The sequence below is a fragment of the Mastigoproctus giganteus genome, chromosome 2, assembly GCF_048544385.1.
Source record: "Mastigoproctus giganteus isolate SK-2022 chromosome 2, ASM4854438v1, whole genome shotgun sequence".
Classification (NCBI taxonomy): Eukaryota; Metazoa; Arthropoda; class Arachnida; order Uropygi; family Thelyphonidae; genus Mastigoproctus; species Mastigoproctus giganteus.
Window position 1 is genome coordinate 126942733 of NC_143576.1, and position 25664 is coordinate 126968396.

The 25664-nt window shown below is 38.2% G+C and overlaps 1 protein-coding gene across 1 annotated transcript in view; it reads left to right on the forward strand.

Moving 5' to 3' along the window:
* roq (RING finger and CCCH-type zinc finger domain-containing protein roquin) overlaps nt 1-25664 on the forward strand; it is a 711471-nt gene that overhangs the window by 452966 nt on the left and 232841 nt on the right. Inside the window, exon 18 of the mRNA XM_090390025.1 lies at nt 4379-4587. Coding sequence (XP_090246151.1) covers nt 4379-4587 — 209 coding nt within the window. The remainder of the gene's footprint in view (nt 1-4378; nt 4588-25664) is intronic.

Consider the following 25664-nt stretch of genomic DNA (forward strand, 5'->3'; position numbering starts at 1 on the left):
CCCTCCCCTATCTGCTTGCTAGGGGATTTCAATGGCCTCCACCCTTTATAGGAATCCTCTAAATTAGATACAGGGCAGACTGATTGAAACTCTAGATAAACAAAACCTCACCATTCTTAATAGTGGGTGCACACTCACATACACATGCACAATCACCTACTGGACAGACTTCTGCAATCGACCTGTTGATTTGTTCCCCGATACTGTTTCCAGTCATTTAATGGTCTGCTTTGGATGACCCCATTGGCAGTGACCATTTTCCAATTGTTTGTAACCTGCTCAATACGCAACCATCATTAGGCCAACCTTGCAGGAAATGGAAATTTTCTAAAGCTAAATGGGCCAAATTTCAATCAGCAATCACTCTGAACAAAGAAACTATTCAACTACAGCTTATCGGAAAAGTAACTGATTTTATTACATCCTGTCTTTTAATTGCAGTTAAATACTCAATTCCATTATCAAATCCCCCAACCCGACGGCAATTCAACTACTGGTGGAACTAAGAGTGCATGAAAGCAAAGAAGGAAAAAAATAAAGCATTCAATTTATTACGTCGATTTCCAATGACAGCTAATTTAATTAGCTGTCATTGGAAGCTAAGGGCAAAAGCATGATTCATTCAAAGGCAAGCCAAGAAAGATTCTTGGTTTACATGTACTATCAACAGAAATGCCGACTCCAGATTAATATGGAAGAAAATTAGGCAACTTTCTGGGAAGTTTCCAATCATACCTTCCCCAGTTCTTTCATGCAATGTGCAAGAACTCTCTGGTCTTCTAGATATAGAAAATGCCTTGTGCATTTGCTATATCTAGAAGACCAGAGAGAGAGAGAGAGAGAGAGAGAGAGAGCCCAAGTCTCAGCCACATCAAACTACGCTCCCAATTTCCAAAAAATTAAGACTGCCACCAAACAGACACCCATCAACTTTAGAACCTTACTATCACTTCCGTATAATCATCCTCTTGAATATTGTGAACTTTTACAAGCCATCAGAACAACACGAAACAGTGCCGCTGCGCCAGATGGCATATATTATATCATGCTGCAGCATCTTGATGAGAAAAACTTACAAATGCTGCTAATCTTCTTTAACCGGATGTTCTGGAAAATATTTATCCAACCTCTTGGCACCGTGCTACAGTTTTGGCCTTTTTGAAACATGGAAAAGATCCCTCCAGTCCTAATAGTTACAGGCCAATCTCGCTGTCAAGTTGCCTTGGTAAAATTCTTGAAAAAATGATCCACAGTCGACTCACTTGGATCATTGAAACTCCAACGTCTATTGAATAATTGTCAACATGGCTTCCGCAAAAATAGGTCCTCCCTAGATCTAATGATCAAGGCCGAATCTGAAATTCGCAATGCCTTTGCGAAAAACCAACACCTTTTCATGGTCTCCATGAAAGGCTATGGTGTATGCATCTTTTCTGGGGCATAAAACATTCTATTCAGTTGTGGTTGGCTGGACAAATTTGAAAAGGGCAATGGCTTACTCAAAGTTATTACTGGTGAAAGAGGAGCTTTAATTGAAGAAGACTCTACCCATTGGAAAGAAACAGGTTTGAAAAATTACGGAGGACCACGAGCCCAAAGACATATTCAACGTTGATGAAACAGGTCTGTTTTTTAAATGTTTTCTGAACATGACACTGAATTTTAAAGGTGATAAATGTTTCGGTGGTAAAAATAGTAAGGAGAGAATTACATTCTTTTTTGGTGCAAATATGGATGCTACTGAAAAACCTGAAGCTTTTGGTAATAGGAAAAAGTGAGCAATCCCAATGTTTCAAAGGAGTAAAGGAGTTTGACGACAACAAAAAATCTTGGGTGACAAGTGAATTTTTTAAAAAGTGGACTTTCAATTTCGATAGAAAGAAAACAGAAAAATTACTTTTTTCTACAGTTCCTTTATCTACAGATTCTTGATGCATGAAGAATCACTACAGATAATCAGATGAAGATTCCCTCTAGTTGCCTCCCAAACATGCTGCTGTAGAAAACAATCATCCAATAAATCCACAAAAGCCTTGCTAGTGTGTGAGTGACCAACCCACAAATTCCAGTCAATATCCGGTAAATTGAAATTCCCCATTATAAGACACTAATTTACCAGTCCAATCTATTTCTCTGCACAATTGCTCATTATGCCTATCAGATTCCTTAGGCCTATAACACACACCTCTCATTTTTCTTTTCCCAGTGCTTATGTCACACCAAACAGACTCAACATTGCATTGTCCACTCACATCAATTGGATGCACTTCCTTAGATTTTGTTTCTTAACTAACAGTATAACCCCTCCTCTCTACCTATCCTGTCTATCCTTTCTGTACACATTGTACTCCCCAAATTCCAGTTCTGTACTGCTTATGTCTGTGTGACACCCATGTCTCTGATATCGCAACAATATCTGCCTTTGATGTCTTGACTAGCACTTCAAGCTCATCGAATTTATTAACTACACTCCTAGCATTGGTGTACATGCACCTGTTTCTACTCTTAGTTACACTAACACAGTCCGTGTATTTACTTGTTGCACTGACTCCCAGCAGTCCTGGAAATTCCCATTGCTTTGCTTTGCTTTCCAATCTGCTGCTCAATTGCATTTCAATAGAAGTAGTGCAAGAATCACTTTTACCTCTGCCAGCAGCTACTGTTAATCTATTAGTCCGTGTATCCCCCCAAGCTAGCAGTTTTCCGACCCACCTAACTCTGCCTCGATAGCATCAGCAAATATTCTTGCACCCTTTCTATTTAAGTGTATCCCATCCCTGTAGAAGTAGTCTCTCCTGTTAACAAGCACAGACCAGGCTGAGAAAAATTCTATCCCTTGAGCCTTGCACAATCTCTCCAGGGCCGAATTGATCAACAAGGCTCTCATCATATACTCCCTCCTATCGTGTCTGGGAAGAATTGCAGACATTTTCAAATTCAGCCCTAACTCCCGACTGTTTTTCAGCATTGTCTTGTACTTGTTAAGTAATTCTGCTGGTCTCCTACTCTTAATAATCAGGAGGGTGCATTAATCTTTATTCAAATTTATTGCTTAAGAAATTGTATCATTATGTCAACTTGTCCAATTCGTTTTAATGTGATATTTATTTATTCATTGATAGTTCATCATTCATTGCTGGTTCGGCATTCGTTGTTGGTTTGTTTGAAGCACAAGGAGTCATCTTCTTCAGAAAAGCTTCAAGAGTTGTTTGTTTTCAAGACAGCCTCCTCTTTTCTTTATATATTTCACAATAGCACGCATAAGCATTTTTTAAATCTGTAGCAACTTTTCTAGTGCCCTCGAAATTTGAATCTTGTGACTCGAAAATCTCAGTTTCTTTTTCCAGTGTTCTCCCCAGGACCTAATGGGTGCACTGCCCGGTGAATTTAACTGACCACCTGGCTAAAATTTAACCGATTCTCGTGGTACCATATGGTACAGATCTCGATCAGTATTAATTCAAACTCTTGGCGCATTATAGCCTTAGCTGCTAATGCGCCAAAAAAAATCCAAACAACCAACTATTAATTCAAACATACTATGCGAACGAGGTCACTGCAACAGGAGCATATAATGTTAAATTATGCAATTAATTTTAGCTCTGGATCGCTTAAGTCACATTTATAAATAACAGAAAATTTTATAATAATGCGAAGTATTACACTTCCCCACCTGGCTATTCCATAATGCGACCCGGCTAGCAAAATTTTCTGGGGAGAACACTGTTTTCTATGTTTCTAAAAGCTTCGTAAAGCCCCTTGAGAGTGCAACAGGAATTTCAGCTATTAAATCTTTTTCCTCAGCTTCTTCACAATTTGCCATTTCAAGGAGGTCTTCATTTGTGAGTTCTCAGTTGTGTGCTTGAAGCAGATCAGTGTCTGTTGTAGAAACCTCACGCTGCAGTTAGTTAGCAAACCGCTGTAGTAGTACTGTATTGTATAAAATATGGTACACGTAGTGTATTGTATAGATATGCGCATGGTTTGAAATGCCATATTTATGAATGTTTAGCATTTATTTATTGTATTATGTTCATTTTTATCATGGTAATGTTCGTTTTAATGTTCATTTTATCGATTTTGTTGATACTTGATATGAAAAAAATAACTTATAAACCCGGGAACTCGTAAAGTGGGAACAGCCTGATAAATTTTAAAAACTGTCCCCACAGCTGGAGTGCTTTCAGATTTTTTGATTAAGATAACCTGTGCAACATGACATTCATAATTATATTAAATTAAAAGCTACTTTTAACTTACATTCATAAAGAAGTCAAGTCATTTGATTGCATATAAAATATTCATCTATCTTAAAACATCATTAAAATTTAATATATATTTTTGGACACTGTGTAACCTTTAATATCTTTATTTAAAGCTTTCTGGAGAGTTGCTTGACAAGGCACATTCTCAGATGAAATCTTCACTGACATCATCCTTTTATTCCCCTTGGACCTCAGCTAGTATATTTTCTTATGCTGCCACACTTGCTACATCAGGTAACAGTGGAACTACAACTGTAAGTTCTTCATCTGTTTGTTCTCAACGCAATCCAGCCAGTGTAACTGAAAATAATACTACTGAAAGGTAAATAAATATCCACCACTGCTTGCCTTTTTTTTTTTTAAATTGAATTTTTTTTATATTATAGCAGCTGTGAATTTCACTAACTCCTAGTCACTAACATTTTTCCTCTGTGCTGCATGCGAACTCTGTAAATTTATTGAATTCTAATTCATGAGATAATTTTAAATGAGAATTTTTTGTTTAAAATATGATCGGACATTTTGGTAGCATTTGAATAAAGGTTTCCCACTCAGTTGATGGTGGTGTTACTTTGTTTTTAATTTATTAAAATAACCTGCTGTTATTAAACTAGAGTGCACACATTGCATTATGTCCAAAACAAGCACATTTTCATAACAAAAAAAACAAAACAAAATATGTAATTACAATGAAATGGATGTGAATATGCAACAATTTTGAACACATATTCTCTCAATACTGATCAAGCTATAATTTTAATTTAACTTTCATCTGGAAAGTGTCTTTTCTTACATACAGATCCACCGCAACAAAAATTATTATTTCACTATGTTTGTGGTGTTGCTTAATATATGCCCAGTTTATATTTCTCCCATTTACCAGTTGCCTGTCATGTTCTTTCCTCCAATGAGATGTGCCACTCAACAGTATGTATCAGCATAGCTTTTTTATTAGTTTTTTTTAATTTACCCATGATTTACTATGACTACGAAATGCTAAAAGCAAAAACCTTCGGTGCCAAGCAATAGTGTTCAGGTGATTTTACTGAGCAATGTATAAAGTGATTTCATTCTGTTTAATTTCTAGTGCCTTTCATATTCTCAGTTTATTATAAGTCATTCTGTACTGTACAGATTTAGAGTAAAAATCTAGAAAGGAAAATCACCTTTCTTTTCTTAGTTTGTATATATATATATATATATATCCAAGTATGTAAAAACAAAATAGGATAGTTAATTTATATCTATTTTATAATATTATTTCTAATCTGTAATATTATTTCGTCACAGATCTGATTAATGCCATCAAAAACGATTAAACATTATATCCATCTGCATATTATTTGAGTTAAGTTGTAATGTATAACATGAAATGAAAGCTAGTAAAATAGCTACTCAAGAAAAACCAAAAACCTATATGGGTGGTAAACGTAGCCTGGAAAAAATACATATATGCCAAAATTAACATAAAATCAGCAATACAAATGTACAATTAAAAGTTAATTATAGGCGATCAGATACATTGAAAGGGACTTTTTCAAGGGCTAACCCTTTCAATGTATCAACCATAATTAACGAGTTATCCGTTTCTGTAGTCATCGTCCATCATAACTTGTCCAAATGATAGTTCAAAATTAATGAGATAGAGGGCCATAAATATAAAAGGTATTTTCGTTGAAACATTCCAATTTAGCAGCAAGCTGGCAAGATGACTGTTAGCCCGACGGATAGTCAAAATTTAAATTTTAATTAGAGAAGGAGATATATCTATTTTTAGGCTTATGTGTATAGTTTATAATATATGCAGTCTAAGCGATTGCCAAGTAAAGTAGAAGCTTGTGCTAACTAAGGCGAACGGAAAGCGTAAAAGTATAGGTATAGTACCTCAATCCCCCTCGAATACTCTATTAGTTCATTTATCCCTATTTTTTCCTACCTCATGAAAAATATTCTATTTCCAAGCAGCAGCTTGGAAAATAAGATGCAGGATATTTCCGAGACTGCTGGGAGTCATTGGAGTACAAGTAAACACATCAGTTGTGTTAGGGTAGCTAAGAAAAAGAACAGTTTGGTAAATAAATTTGCTGGTATTGCTCAACATCAAAGGCGGATATTGTTGGGATATCAGAGACGTGGTGTCATACAGATATAAGTAATGCAGAACTGGAATTTGGGGAGAGCAACGTCTACAGACAGGATAGGAGGGGTTATGCAATTAGTTAAGAAACACATAAAATCCAAGGAAGTGAAGCCAGTCGACATCGCTGGACAGTGCAGTGTCGAGTCAGTTTGGTGTGACATAAGCATTGGGAGATCAAAATTGAGAGTAGGAGTATGCTATAGGCCTAATGACTCTGATGAGTATAATAAGAAACTGTACAGGGAAATAGAGTGGGCCACCAGTAAATCAGAGAGTCTTATAATGGGGGATTTTAATTTCCCAGATATTGACTGGAATTTGTGGGTTGGTCACTCACACTACCAAGGCTTTTGTGGATTTATTGGATGATTGTTTTCTAAATCAGCATGTTCGGGAGGCAGCTAGAGGGAGCAATACTCTTGATTTGATTACCAGTAGTGATTCTTCATGCATTAAGAATCTGCAGATACAGGAACCACTAGGTGGCAGTGATCACAGTGTGCTGAAGTGGGATTTACTCAAAGAGGTAACTACCATTAGCGGTAGAGGGAAGGGTTATTGCTTTCGTAAAGGCGACTACGATGGTCTGAGACAGTATTTAAATTCTATACAGTGGGACCAACTGATGATGTCAGCAACAGCAAACTCAAAATGGGAAGCATTCAAAGAACTTATCTTGGAAGCTACTAGGCTTTACATACCAACTAAGAAATATTGTTCAAGGTTCAGGCCTAAATGGATGTCAGATGAACTAATTAGACATATGGCAGAGAAGAAAAATGCATGGGATACATATAAATTAACATGTGACACAGAAGCCTATGATTACGAGAAATCTTTGGCAAGGGATGCAAAGAAAAACAGCAAGGAGTTCTTTACTTATGTAAACTCTAGAAGAAAGGGGATGAATCAGATTGGTCCACTTGATGTTGATGGTTCAACTGTTCATGATCCTGCTCAGATAGCTAACAAACTAAATGAATATTTTGCATCTACATTCACACATGAGGAGTTATTCAGGGAGGGGAAGCCATAGATGAACTAAACACTGGCAGTGAGCTAGATGATCTTGTAATAATTGAGAGTAAAGTGGAGGAGAAATTGTTGAAGATAAATACAAGAAAGGCACCTGGGGTGGATGGGATCTATCCAGTTATATTAAAGGAGGTAGCAAAGGAAGTAAGCAATCCGTTAGCCATAATTATGAGAGCTTACTTGGACTCAGGGGAGGTACCCACAGACTGGAGATGTGCAAATGTAACCCCAATTCACAAAGAAGGATCAAAGGCTGACACAAGTAATTATAGACCTGTGAGTTTAACTTCTGTTCCAGGAAAATTAATGGAAGCACTGGTTAAAGAAGCATGCAGAATCATCGTGACAAGAATTCAGTTATAGCTCAGAGGCACAGCATGGTTTTGTTAAGGGAAGGTCTTGCCTGACCAATTTGATTGGATACTATGATGTAGTCACAAAAGAATTGGATGCAGGGAATAACTTTGATATTATATATTTGGATCTTAGAAAGGCTTTTGATGCTGTTGCACATGGAAGACTGCTGCACAAATTGGAGCAGTGTGGCATTGGTGGCAAATTGTTGCTATGGATAAAGGGATGGTTGAGTGGCAGAAGACAGAGAGTGGTAATTAATGGACACTGCTAATCGTGGACTAATGTTATTAGTCCACGATGAGCATTGTCCCTCAGGGTTCAGTGTTGGGTCCATTGTTGTTTTTTGTATTTATAAATAATATTGATGATGGTATATCAAGCTTAATATCAAAGTTTGCAGACGATAAAAAGGTTGGCAGGGTTGTTAAGGACGTTACTGGCGCTATGCTGCTGCAACAGGATCTGGGAAGGTTCAGCAGATGGGCTGAGAGGTGGCAAATGAAGTTTAACATTGACTAATGTAAAGTACTACATATGGGAAACAGCAACCCCAGAGCAATGTATGAACTCTGTGGTACTACACTGACAGTGGTAGAGAATGAAAAGGACCTGGGCGTAATTGTGCAGGCAGGTATGAAGTTCTCTGAGCAGTGCAGACATGCTGCAAGAGTAGCTCATGGTCTCTTATCAATGATATACAGGAATTTTTCTAGCAGCAATAGGGAGGTGATTATTCCCTTGTATAAGGCAATGGTCAGGCCGCACCTTGAGTACTGATTACAGGTCTGGAGGCCTCATTTCAAGAAGGATGTAGAGCTGCTGGAACAAGTACAGAGAAGGGCAACAAGGTTAGTGAACGGAACGAAGGGTTGCTCTTACGAAGAAAGACGAAATTTTGCAAATTAAGTGTCTGGAGACTAGGCACCTGTGAAGTGATCTGATAGAGGTGTACAAAGCCTTGAATGGTTTGAGCATGCTCAATGCTGATGGGATACTGCCTCTTTCTCAGAATAATCACTTGAGAGGGCATAAATTCAAATTGAGGAAAGACAGATGTAGGATAGATGTGCGAAAATTTGCCTTTAGCCAGCAGGTAGTTGGTTGGTGGAACAGACTTCCATTCCTTGTTGTGGAAGTGGATAACCTAAATAAATTTAAGGCTCAGCTGCACAGATATTTCGAACGAACGGAGGGGTGAAGTGGAATTGTTTTTTTTTTTTTTTTTTTGTTTTTTTTTGGCTGATGCTGCATAAGCTTGCTTTCTTGCATCATATGCCTCTACTAATGCTAAGGTGGCACTGCACCTGCCTCCACGTGGTGGGTCCAGTAATCTGGGGAGAAAGTTATCCTCCAGGGCAAAAAGGAGCAACCATGGATATAAATGACTATCCACCTCTAGCGCCTTCAAGCTGAAGGCCAGTAACATCCAATGATAATGACAAATCAACCCAAAAGACTTCAAAGAGAAGCACAGTGTCCTATTCTACCTAATATTTTGGTGATACACTCTCTGTGGGCAAGTTATCACCATTTATGATCCAAAAATACTTGGAATCTATTGCTGAATTACCTAAAAAGCTGAAGAGACTTCAATCTGGAGACATCCTAGTTAAAAAGCCACGTCCAAACAATGAGTGATTATTAAAGACTGCATTTGGTGGGTTACCAGTGTCTGTTACTCCCCATAATATCTTAAATTCATCGAAAGGCATCATCATCAATGAGTGGGACCTACTTGCCTTGTCTGAGGAGGAATTAGTCCAAGAACTTAGTAATCAGAAGGTAATCAGCGCATAATTATTAAAAATGATGGAAACCTCTTCCGAACTCCATCCATCATTTTAACCTTCAGTACTCCTGATTTGCCATCCACGCTGGCTATTTAAACTGCCGAATTTGGTCATACATCCCAAACCCTCTTCGCTGTTTTAAATGGACACTCACAGCAGGCATGCAGAGGTGATGCCATCTGTCCTGTTTGTGGCTGTAAGAATCATACACAAGCAGATTGCTCAGCCTCAACTCCCGTGTGTCTCAACTGCAAAGAAAATCACCCTGCGTTTTCTTAATCATGCGATGTGTGGAAAACTGGAAAGAAAATTCAGAGATACAAAATAGAACATAAAGTAACATATCCTGAAGCACCCAGACAAATTATGTTGACCATGCCCAGTTTATCCTATGCGTCTCGCACCCAAAGCTATCTTTAAACTGCAGCTCAAACAGATGTGTCAACACCACGGAAACTTCTGGTAAACTGGGTTAAAGAAACCTTATCATCCTCCAGAAAAGATACTCCTCAAACTAAAACCAGTGAAGCAACTAACATTCCAAATTAGTATCTCAACTGTTACTCCAACAGTCTCGCAGGACACCGAAAGAATGAAAACTACTAAAGATTGTAAGAAAGCCGAACCATCAACCAACAGTATGGAAGTGGATGTACACCCGGATTATGAGGAACCATCCTAGAATTGCATGCCAACGACACTTTGGATACTGGTTGCCACACATTCCCAAAAAAAAAAAAAAAGACCGAAAAAAAATAGCCCCGGGTACCAATGAATTCGAGGTCAAGCATTCCTATTGCAAATTAAACAGCAATTTTTCCCAGTGATAAAAAGTTATATCATTTATTTTCAGCATTTCATTTATAAACCAGTTCTACACTTGAATCATCTCGAATAACAACAAAGAGGGGAAATTCACCTTTATTTATTACATATATAAGGTTTAGGCCTAAATGGTTGTCAAATGAACTAATGAGACTCGTAACTGAGAAGAAAAATGCATGGGATGCATATAAATTATCAAGCGACTCAGAAGCCTATGGCAGACATAAGTTAATCTGTAATCAGGTCACAAAGGAGGTTCGGCAGGCGAAGGCAGATTACGAGAAATCCTTGGAAAAAGATGCTAAGAAAAACAGCAAGGATTTCTTTACTTAATGGGAATGAATCTGATTGGTCCACTTGACATCGATGGTTCAACTGTTGATGATCCTGCTCAGATAGCAAACAAATTGAATGAGTATTTTGCATCTACATTCACACATGAGGAATTATTAAGGTTTGAAAATGCCAGAAGGTTATCAAATTGTAGCAAGATACTTAATGATTTTGTAATAACTGAGAGCAAAGTGGAAGAGAAATTCTTGAAGTTAAACATAAGAAAAGCACCTGGGGTGGATGGGATCTATCCAGTTATATTAAAGGAGGCGGCAAAGCAACTAAGCAAACCCTTAGCCATAATTATGAGAGCATCTATGGACTCGGGGGAGGTTCCCACGGACTGGAGATGTGCAAATGTATCCCCAATTCACAAAGAACGGTGACACGAGTAATTACAGACCAGCTAGTTTAACTTCTGTTCCTGGTAAAATAATGGAGTCGCTGGTTAAAGATGCATTGCAGGATCATCTAGACAAGACTGCAGCAATAATTCGGACACAGCATGGGTTTGTTAAGGGAAAGTCTTGTCTCTCAAATTTGATGGGATATTATGGTGTGGTTACAAAGAAACTGGATGCGAAAAATAATTTTGATATCATATATTTGGATTTCAGGAAAGCTTTTGACACTGTTGCGCCTGGAAGGCTATTGTACAAATTGGAGCAGAATGGTATTAAGGGTAAGTTGCTACAATGGATAAAAGGATGGTTAAGTGCTAGAAGACAGAGGGTGGTAATCAATGGGTGCTGCTCTTCTTGGACTAATGTTATTAGTGGAGTCCCACAGGGTTCGGTGTTAGGTCCACTGTTGTTTTGTATATTTATCAATGATATTGATGAAGGTATATCAGGCTTAATGTCAAAGTTTGCAGATGATACAAAGGTTGGCTGGGCTGTTAATGACAGTAATGGCAGTGTGCTACTGCAACAGGATCTAGATAATTTGGGTAGATGGGCTAAGAAGTGGCAACTGAAGTTTAACCTTGACAAATGCAAAGTACTACATATGGGTAGGAGTAACCCCAGAGAAATGTACCAACTGTGTGGTACTACACTTAAGGTGGTAGAAAATGAAAAAGACCTGGGAGTAATTGTGCAGGCAGATATGAAGTTTTCTGAGCAATGCAGACAGGCTGCCAGGGCAGGTCATGGGGTTTTGTCAATGATATATAGGAATTTTGCTAGCAGGGAAAAGGAGGTGATTATCCCTCTGTATAAGGCAATGGTCAGGCCATGCCTTGAGTACTGTGTACAGGTCTGGAGGCCTCATTTTAGGAAGGATGTAGATTTACTTTGAGCGTGTACAGAGAAGGGCAACAAGATTGGTGAGGGGAATGAAGGGATCCTCTTACCAAGAGAGGCTTAAGTTCTGCAAATTGCAGTGGCTGGAGACTAGGCACCTGCACAGTGATCTGATTGAGGTATATAAGGCCTTGAATGGGTTGAGCACGCTGAATTCTGGTGGGATCTTTCCATTTGTTCAGATTACGAACCTAAGGGGGCATAAATTCAAATTAAGAAAAGACAGATGTAGAATAGATGCGCGGAAATTTGCCTTTAGCCAGCGGGTGGTTACTTGCTGGAACAAACTTCCATCTGTCGTTGTGGAAGTTGATAGGTTGAATGAATTTAAGGAGGAACTGGATAGGCATTTGGAGGGAATGGTGTGATTTTTTTTTTTTTTTGACTTATGCTGCATAGGCTCATACATTTGCTTTCTTGCATCACATGCCAATACTACTACTACTACTATATTTCTTTATTTACTAACGACCTAACTTTTCTAACCGCTTGGCCTTCCTGTGGCAGGGCCGGTAACCTGGGTGGAAAATCTAATCCCCAGGGCATAAAGGAGCTGACATGGATAAAGAAAATTATCCAGCATTAGAGACTCAGAGCTCAAATACCACAGATTGGTATAATTCAGATCAAGGAAATACTCAAATTAAGCACTTAAAAAAAAGTTAATCAACCACAAACAACTTTCCTCATTATCCATTCTTTAACTAGTCAATCAGTGAGTAAACTCTCTCCATTTATCATATTCCAGTTCCTAAAAAGCGTGACAAATCCCTCCCATCCATTTATCGTCCTTGCAATTCCTTCTATTCTTTCTAAAGTAATGGAGAAATCAATTAAACTACCTACTCTTAAACTACCTAGAAATTTCGTCTGATCAACGATTGCTAGTATGAATTCCATCAGTGTCGATCCACTGGTGATATTCTGGCTCATGTTACCCATTTATGGACAAATTCAATGGAAAAGTTCAGTGAAACGTAAAGAAGCTTCCTAAACAAGCTTCCATCTTATGGTTTGCCAACTGTTTTTTGTAATTGGTTTTCTCAATGACTGCTCATTGAGGGGGATCAGAGAGAAAATCTGTTTTCTAACTTCTCCACTAATGCTGGTTTCCCCGTGGTTCAGTCTTTTCCCCACTCTTTTCCTCTTGTATATTAATGACCTTCTTCCACTGACTGGAAATCCTATCCATAGTTTTGCCAATGATAGCACATTGCATTCCACTTTACATTTTGAGAAACCTTGCCCTGGTCAATCTGCTTCAACTTCTTGAATATCCGCTACCAGTTCCTTAAATACCGATCTCCAGTGGAGCAAAGACAACTTAGTTGATTTCAGTCCATCTAAAACTCAGTCTTGTCTTATATCTCACAAAAAGAATTCTTCTGCTCCTATGCTTATCTTTGGTGATTTCTAGGCAAGATGATATTAGCATTAGCATTAGTAGAGGCATTTGATGCAAGAAAGCAAGCTTATACAGCATCAGCCAAAAAAAAAAAAAAAAAAAACACTTCCACTTCACCCTTCTGTTTGTTCGAAATACCTGTCCAGCTGAGCCTTAAACTTATTTAGGCTATCAACTTCCACGACAAGGGATGGAATTCTGTTCCACCAACCAACTACCAGCTGGCTAAAGGCAAATTTCTGCACATCTATCCTACATCTGTCTTTCCTCAATTTGAATTTATGCCCTCTCAGGTGATTATTCTGAGCGAGAGGAAGAATCCCATCAGCATTGAGCATGCTCAAACCATTCAAGGCTTTATACACCTCTATCAGATCACCTCGCTGGTACTTAGTCTCCAGACACTGTAATTTGCAAAACTTAAGCCTTTCTTCATAAGAGCACCCCTTTGTTCCATTCACTAATCTTGTTGCCCTTCTGTGTACTCGTTCCAGCAGCTCTACATCCTTCTTGAAATGAGGCCTCCAGACCTGTATACAGTACTCTAGGTGTGGTCTGACCATTGCCTTATACAAGGGAATAATCACCTCCTTATCCCTGCTAGAAAAATTCCTATATATCATTGACAATACACCATGAGCTACTCTTGCAGCCCATCTGCACTGCTCAGAGAACTTCATATCTGCCTGCACTCGTTGTCTCATAGACGTACTGTTTCTGCTGTATGCCTTTTCTACAGATACTTCCATGGGCACTGTTCTGCTGAATCCCTCTCTCTTTCAAAACAGTCCGAACATGGGCCACCACCACCAGCCAACATCCATTTACTATCCAACTTCAAACTCACAGAACCAACTTTTAATCTTCCTCATTTTTTCATTCAACTGCCATTTTCTGGAACAACCTTCCTTTATATGTATTTACTGAAAATTACAGTCTACAGAAGTCCAAGTCTAATGTCAAGAAATATCTTCTTTCGTCTTCTCAACTTCCAACCCAAGCACGGTACTAAGTACTATAGGTTCTAATACCTCTCATGTAATTGAACCGTGGCAATCTAGTCTGCGCAGGAATCGTAAGGAGGAAGTTGTTCTTGCCCGGACCCGCATAGGACATTGTCATTTGACACATTCTTTTTTGCTGACGGCTGATGACCCTCCTATGTGTGAGTCCTGTGGCACAATTTTATCAATTAGACACATTTTAATTGATTGTCCAGATTTTAGCAATATCCGTTTTACCGCTTTTAACCATCTGACTGAGCCATATACACTCAGTCAGATTTTATCTGACAATGACCATGTGTCTGCTGTTTTTAGCTTTTTAAAATCAATAAATATTTTTACTTGTATATAAAATTTACATTTTTCTTTTATATATTTGTTATACCTTTTGACATAGTGACCTAACTAATTAGGTCACTGAAAGTTTAAAATTTTTTATAAATGACCTGGTCTTGGCACATTATAGCCTTAGTAGCTAATGCACCAATAAAACCAAAACCAAACCGAACCAAATCTCTCATGTTTGGGATTTTCAAAAAAAAAAAAAAAAAAAAAAACAAAGATTTCTACAAAATGCTGCTGGATCACCTGAAATGGTCAAAAGGTTACAGTCAAGGGATTTACTCATTGAGACAACACAGTCCAAACATTCAGAACTTTTATTAAAGCTCACAACATTTTGAGGAATTCCTGTTAAAAGCTCTCCCCACACCACCCTAAATAGTTCCAAAGGTGTTATCTCTGAGTGGGATATGTTGAATGTAACAGAAGAAGTTACAAAAGTACTTGTTCAGGAACTGAAAGATTAAAAGGTCATACACGCTAAGAGAATTTTGTAGGGATGGCAATCTCATTCCAACCGGTAGTGTAATACTTATGTTCAGTACTCCAAACTTACCAAATACTGTTAAAGTTGGTTATATAAATTGCCATATCCGCCCCTATATACCAAATCCAATACGGTGTTATAAGTGTCAAAAGTTCGGGCACTCTCAGACATGTCGAGGAAACACAATATGCCCAAAATGTGGATCCCAGGATCACACCCAAACAGACTGTACTGCAACATCTCTAGTTTGCCCTAATTGCAAGGAAGATCATCCCTCATATTCTAAAAATTGTGAGGTATGGACACTTGGAAAAAAATACAGAAATTTAAAGTTGAACACAAAGTTCACCTATCAGGAAGCGAGACAACAAATACTGAAAGATACTCCTGCAAGCACACATGCAAATGTTACAAAGAAATATCGTTCTGTTGCTACACAAACCAATGACTCAGTTCCACCTAACATATTGCTTGCTGAATGGGCTAGGGCTCAGCTTTCAGTTCCTCAGGGGCCCCAGGCACCAAGTGTTTGTGACAGTGATTTCTCTCTGACTTTCAGTGTGATTTCCTAAAAGCAATATATAGTTCTTTTACATTCCTCTCGTTAAGCAATTCATTTATTTAATAACAGCTCTTGTTACAAAAGTACTTGTACAGAGCAAGAAAGGAAAGCCACTTTTCGCTTGGTCACACCAGGTACTGCTCCTGCTTCCCCTAGGCAGAGCCAGAAACCTTTGCAGAAAAGCTCATCTGCCAAGGGCCAAAAGGAGTAAATATTGAGCAAAATGTGTTTCAACCTCTAGAGCCGACAAGCTCTCGGCCAGAGCATGATACTGATTTTGACATCTCACAACCGAAGAGGTAGAAAACTAATTCACCAACAAAAGAGTTTCCTGCATTTCTAATTATGCATTCTCTATCAGATCAACCTGTCAGCAAGTTATCTCCTTTCCTCATCCAGAAAAACCTGGAGATTATTGCTGGACCTCCTAAGACTGTAAAAAGACTACAATCTGGAGATTTTAGAAACAGAAAAATATCTGTAGAAACTGCAGAAAATATTAGAAACTGAATATCTGTAGATATCCAGAGAAACTTATACAACTCTCAAATTTTGCTGGAATACCATTGAGTTCATCTCCCCATAAAACACTAAATACATCTAAAGGTATGATATATAGCTGGGATCTGTGAAATTTGAAAGAGGATGAAATAACACAAGAACTTCAGGATCAAAATGTTATTGCATCAAAAAGAATCATGATTAAAAAAGACAATAACCTTACATCCACCAGGAATATTATCCTTACATTTAATTCCCCAAACCTACCATCATCAGTAAAAGCAGGTTATCTACTTTGCCGTGCTCATCCATATATACCGAATCCCTTGAGATGTTACAAGTGCCAAAAGTATGGCCGCTTTCAGGCGACGTGCAGAGGAAACCCAGTTTGTCCAAAATGTGGATCTTCTGATCATACTCAGTCTGAATGTTTGTCAACAGAAATGACTTTCCCCAATTGCAACCGCAGCCATCCTGCATATTCCAAAACTTGTAACAGATGGAAAACTGAGAAAAAAAATTGTTAAATTTAAGGTTGAGAACAAGGTAAGCTTTCAAGAAGCAAGGAAACTAATTGCTCCTACTATGCCCAAATGTACCTATGCCAATATTACACAAAAACAACAAACAGTGTCCACTCAAACTGATGTTACAGTCCCCTCAAAAATATCAATCTCCGACTCTGCTCGAGCTGTCCTCTCTCAGCAACAGTCCAGTGTCCCTAAGCACTCAGACCAGGCAAATGACACTTCTCTTACAGTACCAGTGACATATCCTTCCTCACCTGTGATTGCTACTACTAGAGCCGACCGGGCTAGCTGGGTGGGTAAAGTGCCTACCTAGCAACCCAAAGGTCGCGGGTTCGATTCCCGCCTTGGGCTTGGATCGAAGTACTGCAAAACTTTGGGAGGTGCATTATGGCCACAGAAGCCTATGCGCCAGCAACTACCAAAAAAAAAAAAAAAAAAGCTACTACTACTACTACTTTACATAGTAAAACTTCCAATTCAAGAAAGGATATCGAAGTCACAACCATGGATACAGATCTTCCAACCAGAGGATCCGATTTTAAAAATATATGTGGAAGATATGGACACTGGTCGGCCTATATTTCTAAAAGAAGACAAACAGAAGTCTGAACGCCATAAAACTTCCATACTGAAAAAGCAGTCAGATACAGCTCCTTGTACTCATCTCAAGTAATGCCTTATATTTTACAGTGGAATTGTAGACGACTTCGTAGCAATATCAACGATATTCATGACCTAATCCGTTCGCTACTCTCCAGTTGGTTCCTGCTTACAGGAAACCTATTTAACTTCACAAATTTCCACTTCCATAAAGAACTACTCTATATATCGAAAAGATCGCAATATATCGAATGCTGCATGTGGTGGTGGTGTAGCCATTTTGATCAACTCACAGATCCCGACCAAGCAAATTTGTTCTTCGAACAGAAATTGAAGCTGTTGCTGTATGTTTCATTACTCAGATTGCAATAACACTAGTTTCAATCTACCTTCCATCAACTCATACCTTCTCTTACCAAGATCTGGAAAACCATCTAATGCAGTTACCTTCCCCTGTCTGTCTGTTGGGGGAATTCAATGGCCACCACCCCTTATGGGGATCTTCTAAATTAGATAGATATGGCCGACTGATTGAAACCTTTCTGGATAGGCAAAACCTTACCATTCTTAATACAGGTGAACCTACTCACATACACTTGTCAACTGGACAAATTTCTGCAACTGATCTCTCAGTATGCTCCCCGGTACTGGTTCTAGTCATGGAATGGTCCCATGGGCAGCCATCATTTCTCAATTATTTGTAATATGCTTACTGCACAACCACTATTAGCCGAACCCTGCAGGAAATGGAAATTCTCTCGTGCCAACTAGATCAAATTTCAGTCAGCTATCACCCTGGATGAGGAAATTATACGATTACAGGCCATAGATGCAGTAACTGAATATATCACATCAGACTTGTTACCAACAGATAAAAACTGTATTCCATTAACGAATCCTATGGCCCGATATCATTTTAGCTACTGGTGGAATGAAGAATGCACGAAAGCAAAGAGGGAAAAAAATAAAGCGTGGAATTTATTTAGACTATCACCAACAACAGTTAATCTCATTAACTATAAGAAACTAAGGGCAAGAGTGCATCTCATTCAAAGACAAGCCAAGAAGAATTCCTGGACTAGGTTTGCATCCACTGTAAATAGAAACACTGACTCCAAATTAACATGGAAGAAAATTAGACAGCTTTCTGGAAAGTTTCTGACTATCTCTTCCACAATCCTTTCTTGGAATGGGCAAGAACCCTCTGCTCCTCTGGATATAGCAAATGCCTTGGGCAACTGCTTTGCCCAAGTCTCAGCGACATCAAGCTTCCAGAAAATCAAGAACATCACTGAACAGCCACCCATAAACTTTCCCTAATCTTACCATATAACTCTAACCTTACCATATAACCAGCCTCTTCAGTATTTGGAACTTCTACAAGCCATAAGAACAAAACTCCACAGTGAAACAGGGCCCGATGGAATATATTACATCATGTTACAGCACCTTGATGACAAACATTTACAACTGCTGCTTTTATTTTATAGTCAAATATTTCAGGAAAACATTTATCCTACATCTTGGCACCAAGCCACAGTTCTGGCCTTTTTGAAACCTGGAAAAGATCATTGTAATCCTTATAATTACCGGCCAGTTTCCCCTCTCCAGTTGCCTCAATAAAATCTTTGAGAAAATGATCCAGAGATGACTCGTTTTTATCATTGAAGATCAACATCTAATGAGTAATAGTCAGCATGGCTTTCGCCAAAACAGGTCTGCCTTAGATCTCATGTTCAAGGCCGAGTCCCCAATTTGCAATGCCTTTGTGAGAAATGAGCATCCTGTTTTGATCTCCATAGATATAGAGAAGGCATTTGATACTACCTAGCGTCACGGCATTCTTAGAGACCTGCATGCACTTGAACTATGAGGCAACCTATCTATATTTATTAAGAACTTTTTATGGAGTCGTTCTTTTCAAGTCCGATATTTTGACTCCCTTTCTATGACATTCTTGCAGGAAGAAGGAGTTCTGCAAGGGTCTGTACTGATTGCAACCCTTTTTTTCTCCCTAGAATTGACTCTATTACAAAAGAACTTCCAAATACTGTCGGGGCTTACCTTTATGCTGATGATCTCTGTCTCTTTCTTACCATTCACAGAATATGAGATCTATTGAACATCAGTTACAGATATCCGCGAATGAAGTACAAAAGTGGGTAGTGCCCAATGGCTATTGTCTTTCACAACAGAAAACTGTTGCTATACATTTTTGCATTCAACAGAAATTGTATTCAGATCTTCAACCCCTCATATCAAACTTTACCATTCCGATTGCCAGCAACATCAGATTCTTTGGATTAACCCTTGACAATAAGTTAAATTTCCTTGAACATATTAAATTTGTACATATTACCTGTCCCAAAAAGATGAACATACTAAGCGCCTTATCTGCCCTGTCTGGGGGGGGGAAGATCGTACATTGTTGCTTCAATTATATAGGGCACTGATTAGATCCCGTTTTTATTATGGTGTTTGTCTATGATTCTACCCAAAGGAATGTACTATGCTGGCTGGACCCTATACAACGCAATGCATTATGGATTGCACTTGGAGCCTTCAGGACATCTCCAACTCTTAGTCTATATATTGAAGTTCATGAACCTCCTTTGCACCTCTGCAGAAAAATATTTCTATTTAAGTACGCAGCCAAAATAAAAAGTTGCTGTCCACATCCTATTCACTCGTATCTCTTCGATCCACAATTACCTAATCTGTATAGAAATAAACCTAGTAAAATAAGACCAACAGGCCTACGGCTTCTTGAAATATCACAGAGTTGGAAAGTTCCTCTTCATTATAGTCAACAGGTAATGAATTACTCTCGTCCTCCTTGGGCTCCCCTTCCTCAACTGAATTGTGATACCTATTTTTTCTTCAGTGTGGTAAGAATCTTCTACTGACTCTCAACGTAAAACAACTCCATGCAAACCATAGTCAGATCTATATTGATTTCCTGCCAATATATATTGATGGGTCCAAATCTCAATCAACCATTTGAGCAGCAGTGTTTCCCTCTGCTATCATTTCAGCTTTCCTTCCACCTGATTAGAGCAACTTTTTTTTTTTTTTGTAGAATTACATGGAATAAAATTATCTCTAGAGAATTTGAATCTTTACCCATCTCCAAAATATATAATTTACACCAACTTTCTCAGCTCAATTAGAGCAATACAAAATCCTTCCTATACGAATTCATTTCAATTTTGAAAATTGAACATCGTCAACAATTAGTGAACTTTTGTTAGATTCCAGCACATTCAGGGATAAAGGGGAATGAATTGGCAGATATATCTGCAAAAAAATCCCTCCACATTAGATTTGGCATCTGTCCATTTTCCAGCCTCTAATCATGATGTCATCATAAAAGCAGCATGCCTTGAACAGTGGAAAGAGCTTTGGCACACTCAGACTAATAATAAACTTTTCCAGTTGAAACAGGAACCAACATTTTGGTACCCGATCATCCAGACAACTAGAAGGGAAGAAGTGGTACTTGCATAGGCAAGACTCGGACATACTCATCTGACCCACCTCCATCTAATTAGAAGCGATGATCCTCAGTGTCCGCACTGCTCAGCACATCTAACAGTCAAACATATTCTTATTGACTATCCTCAGTATCACCAGGAAAGAACATCAGTCTTGCTTTCTCTGACTAAACTGCAAGAACCGAAATCACTAGAGCATATTATTGATGACCAGGCAAACATTAATGAACTTTTCTGTTTTCTGAAAAAAATTGGAATATATCATCGACTCTGGATAGGTTTCTAAAATGAAATAGAAGTGCCTTTAATTTGGAATTATTTCTAACACATCCATATGGATAGATGCACAATAGCCAGTGTAGCTTATGTGCCACTAAACACCCATAACACACGCGCACACAGTTCTTCTCCCATCATTGAAGCAAAACAACAAAGACCAGACTTGTAATATCCCAATTTCCAACCCCTCTACTAGTGGCATAAAGTCCCAAAGTGAGACCAGAATTTCAAAAGCTGAATCTTCTACTAAGAGCCAAATTAATACTCCAGAAATGGATATAGATGACAAAACTCAACAAGAACCTTTATTAGAAATTTATGCTGAAGAAGATATGCACACTGGATGTCCTACTTTTCCTAAAAAAGATAAAATTAAAATAGATCGCTATAAGCTATAGCCTCTAAAAAGCAACCAGATCATCTTTTTTTTTTTTTTTATGAAAACCCCAAACACGAAAGGTATCAAAACCTATAGTACTTAGTACCATGCATGGGTTGAAGGAGAAGTATTGGGGGAGGGGGATGCCGGAAACTTTGCTCTAGAGACTAAACATGGGTTTCACCACTTCAAGCCTCCAATAAGCAAAGTGGTGGTATTTCACCGGTTGATGAGTCATCTACCACCTTAGAGGTATCTACCATCTACCATCCTGCCACTAAAACTAAATAATGCAGTGCATTTTACAATGAAATTGTCGAGGACTACATACTAATCCGAGATTTTAATCCAGCAGGCATTTGTTTACAGGAAACATATTTAACTCCACAAGTGACCCCTCAATAAAGAAATGTACTTTGTACAGGTGTAACAGGAAAGCAGCAACTGCAGCCCATGGTGATGTAGCAGTTTTAGTATCCATTACTAATCCATCTAGGCAAATCCCCTTAAAAGTTAATTTAGAAGTTGTTGCTGTAAGAATAGAACTTGGAATAATTTTTTCTCTTATATCTATTTATCTTCCACCGAACGAAACTATGTACTTAGAGACTTTGATGAGCTCCTTGTCCAGATATCACTTCCTATTTGTTTGATGGGTAACCTTAATGGGCACCATCCATTATGGGGAAGTCTATGTATGGATAAAAGAGGGCAACTAATAGCAAAATTACTGGACACACATAATCTAACTTTGCTGAACACCGGTGCACATACTCATATGCATTTTCCCACAGGAAATACTTCTGCCATAGATTTGTTTATCTGTTCCCCCGCACTGTACCCAAGTATACATTGGGTAGTATTGGATAATCCACATAACAGCGATCACCTTCCTATTATTTGTAATGTGTGGAGATATTCCAATATCTCCACCTAATCCCAATAGGTAGAGATATTCCAAACTATCTCCACCTATCGGGAAACTCTCAGAAGATGGAAATTCTCAAAGGCAAACTGGACAAAGGCTTCCTTAAGTACAGCTTTAGATAAACACATGATTCAGAATCTGTCAATGGATGAAGCCACTGACCATTACACAGATACTAGCAGCAGCTGATAAAACTATTCGTCAGTCATCGACTCGTCCACGCAGGCACAAAATCTACTGGTGGAATGACGAATGTAATAGAGCAAAAAAAGAAAAGCATAAAGCTTGGAATATTTTCCACAAGCATCCCACTACTATTAACCTTATTATTTACAAGAAACTTAATGCTAAAGTGTGACAAATAAGAAGAAAAGCCAAAAAAGATTCCTGGATACAGTTTTCTTGCACTATCACAAAAAAACACTGATAATCTGGAGAAAAATCCTCCATGTGAACGGCAAATATCCATTGTCATCCTCTCCTATATTAATCAGTAATGGACAGGAATTATCTTCCCCCAAAGACATAGCAAATGCTTTCGCTGAAGCTTTTGCCAAAATTTCATCAGGAAATTCATATGATGCTCCATTCCAATGAATTAAAGAGCCAGCAGAAAGGTAGAAGTTAAATTCCAACACTGGTCGCTCTTCTCCATATAACCAGCCTTTTACAATATCCAAATTAAAGGAATCTCTTAACAGAGCACCCAACAGTGCAGCTGGCCTTGATGGTATATTTTATATTATGCAAAAACACTAGAATTACAAACTCTTCTAATTTTTTTTAATAGAAATTTTCAGGAACATGTTTATCCTCACTCTTGGAGACATTCACTTGTATCAGCCATCCCTAAACCAGGAAAAGACCTCTCTTATCCAGTTAATTATCGTCCGATTTCCTTAACTAGTTGTTTGGGGAAAACAGTGTAGAAAATGGTTCTCAAGCGCCTTACCTGGTTTTTAGAGTCACATAACATCCTACATAAAAATCAGTATGGCTTTCGGCAAAATAGATCTGCATTAGATATGATGACCAAAGCAGAATTAAACATCAGAAATGACCAGCTAATTATGGTAAGTTTGGATTTAGAGAGGGCCTTTGATACATGGTGTTTTGGTATTCTACAAGATCTTCACACCTTTGGACTATGAGGCAGGCTTCCCCTGTTTATTCAGCTTTCTCTGTGTCAGAACCCTTCAGGTTAGTCATATAAATGTTCTTTCTATAATTTATATCCAGGAGGAGAGGATCCCTCTTGGATCTCTTTTGAGTCCCGCTCTATTTTTAATAAGAATAAACAATATCATCCATGATATTCCATGCACAGAATTATATCAATATGCAGATGACCTTGTGCCAAGGGAAAAATATGAATTCTATTGAGAGACAGCTTCAGATTGGCTGAGGGGAAGGACCATGTGGTCCCCTCAGCCAATCTGAAGCCAATAGCAGCACTTGTAAATGTGTTGGCCAAGTGTTTTGTTTTTGCATCCTTTAATTGAAGTGATTTATTGTGTTGTGTACAATTTCCATTATAAAAATAATCTTTTAGAGAGGTAAATTGCTTAGTTCCATAGTGAAAATTTCAACTTCCAAAGTCTTGGAACAAATTACCAAAAAAAAAACGTGTTATTGGGTTCACATTATGATATTTTCACGATATGATGGTGTCTCTGGAACAGATTAATATCATAAAGCAGGGCTCCACTGTATACGCAACTTTTCAACAGTTCATCTTGGATAATGTGGAACCTCATTTCAACAAGTCTCTACTGTAATCAGGATATGCTATTGCAACAAGATCTAGAAAATTTGGGCAGATTGGCTGAGAAGTGACAGTTGAGGTGAATAAGAATAAATGCAAGGTACTGCATTTGGGCAGCAGTAAGATCAGAATAACATACCAACTGTGTGCACCAGCTTAAGGAGAACAAAAGCAACCTGAGATAACCGTACAGTTGAACATGAAGTTCTCTTAGAAGTGCATTCAAGCTGATAAGACAACTAATGGGATTCATCCAATGATATAAACACATTTTTCCAGCAGGAACAAGAAGGTGATCATTCCATTGTAATAATGCAATGGAATAAAGCCATATATTGAGTACTGCATGCAGGTCCGGAAGCCTAATTTCAAAAGGAATGGGGATCTGTTAGAATGAGTGCAGAGAAAAGTAACATTATTCAAGGGCCCAAAAGCATACTCCTACCAAGAAAAAATTCAGTTCTGCAAACTGCAATGCTATGAAACTAAGCATTATATTTATGTTCCCTTGCGTGCATGACAACATACGTACAGGGGGACTTAAAAGAAAAGTTGTAGGACAGTCATGCAGAAATTTGTTTTAAGCCAGAGGGTATCTGGCTGTAACCTAACTGCCATCTGGTGTTGTGAAAGTGAGTAGTTTGAATAAATTTAAGGAAGAATGAGATAAATTATTATAGGGGATGAACAGGTGATGTGGGAAGTGTTTTTTTTAATGGTTTGATGTTGTATTGCTCCCTTGCATAATGTGTCCCTACTTACAATAATTATAAATATCTGAAGTATGACTATGGTTTATTAAAACTAAGTAATGATAAAGTTTTTATGGATTACTAAATATGATAAAGTATTATGGATTATTAAACATAATGAAATTTTTTTCTGGGAATAAGTCCCTTTTTGATTTTAGGTGCATAAATAAATTTGTACTAATAGTGCTGCTATTTACATTCACACATGAGGAATTCTGTAGGGACGTGGTGAACAAAAGCTTATTAAACTCTAACGGGGAGCTAAATAATTTTGTAATAACTGAGAGCAAAGTGGAGAAGAAATTGTTGAAGTTAAACATAAGAAAGACACCTGGGGTAGGTGTGATCTATCCAGTTATACCAAAGGAAGCAGCAACGGAACTAAGCAAACCCTTAGCCAGGGGCATATTTGGGGGTGGGGGGGCGCATATGCCCTCCCTTAACCAAAAATTCAAAATTAAAGAAAAAGAACGCAGGAGGAATTTCACTTCTTCTCTATTTTCTCAAGGGGTTTTCAGTGTATGAAGAGTTAACTGAAAGACAATCTCCAGAAAAACCAGTGATTTTGTTCAGTGGCGTAACTATTC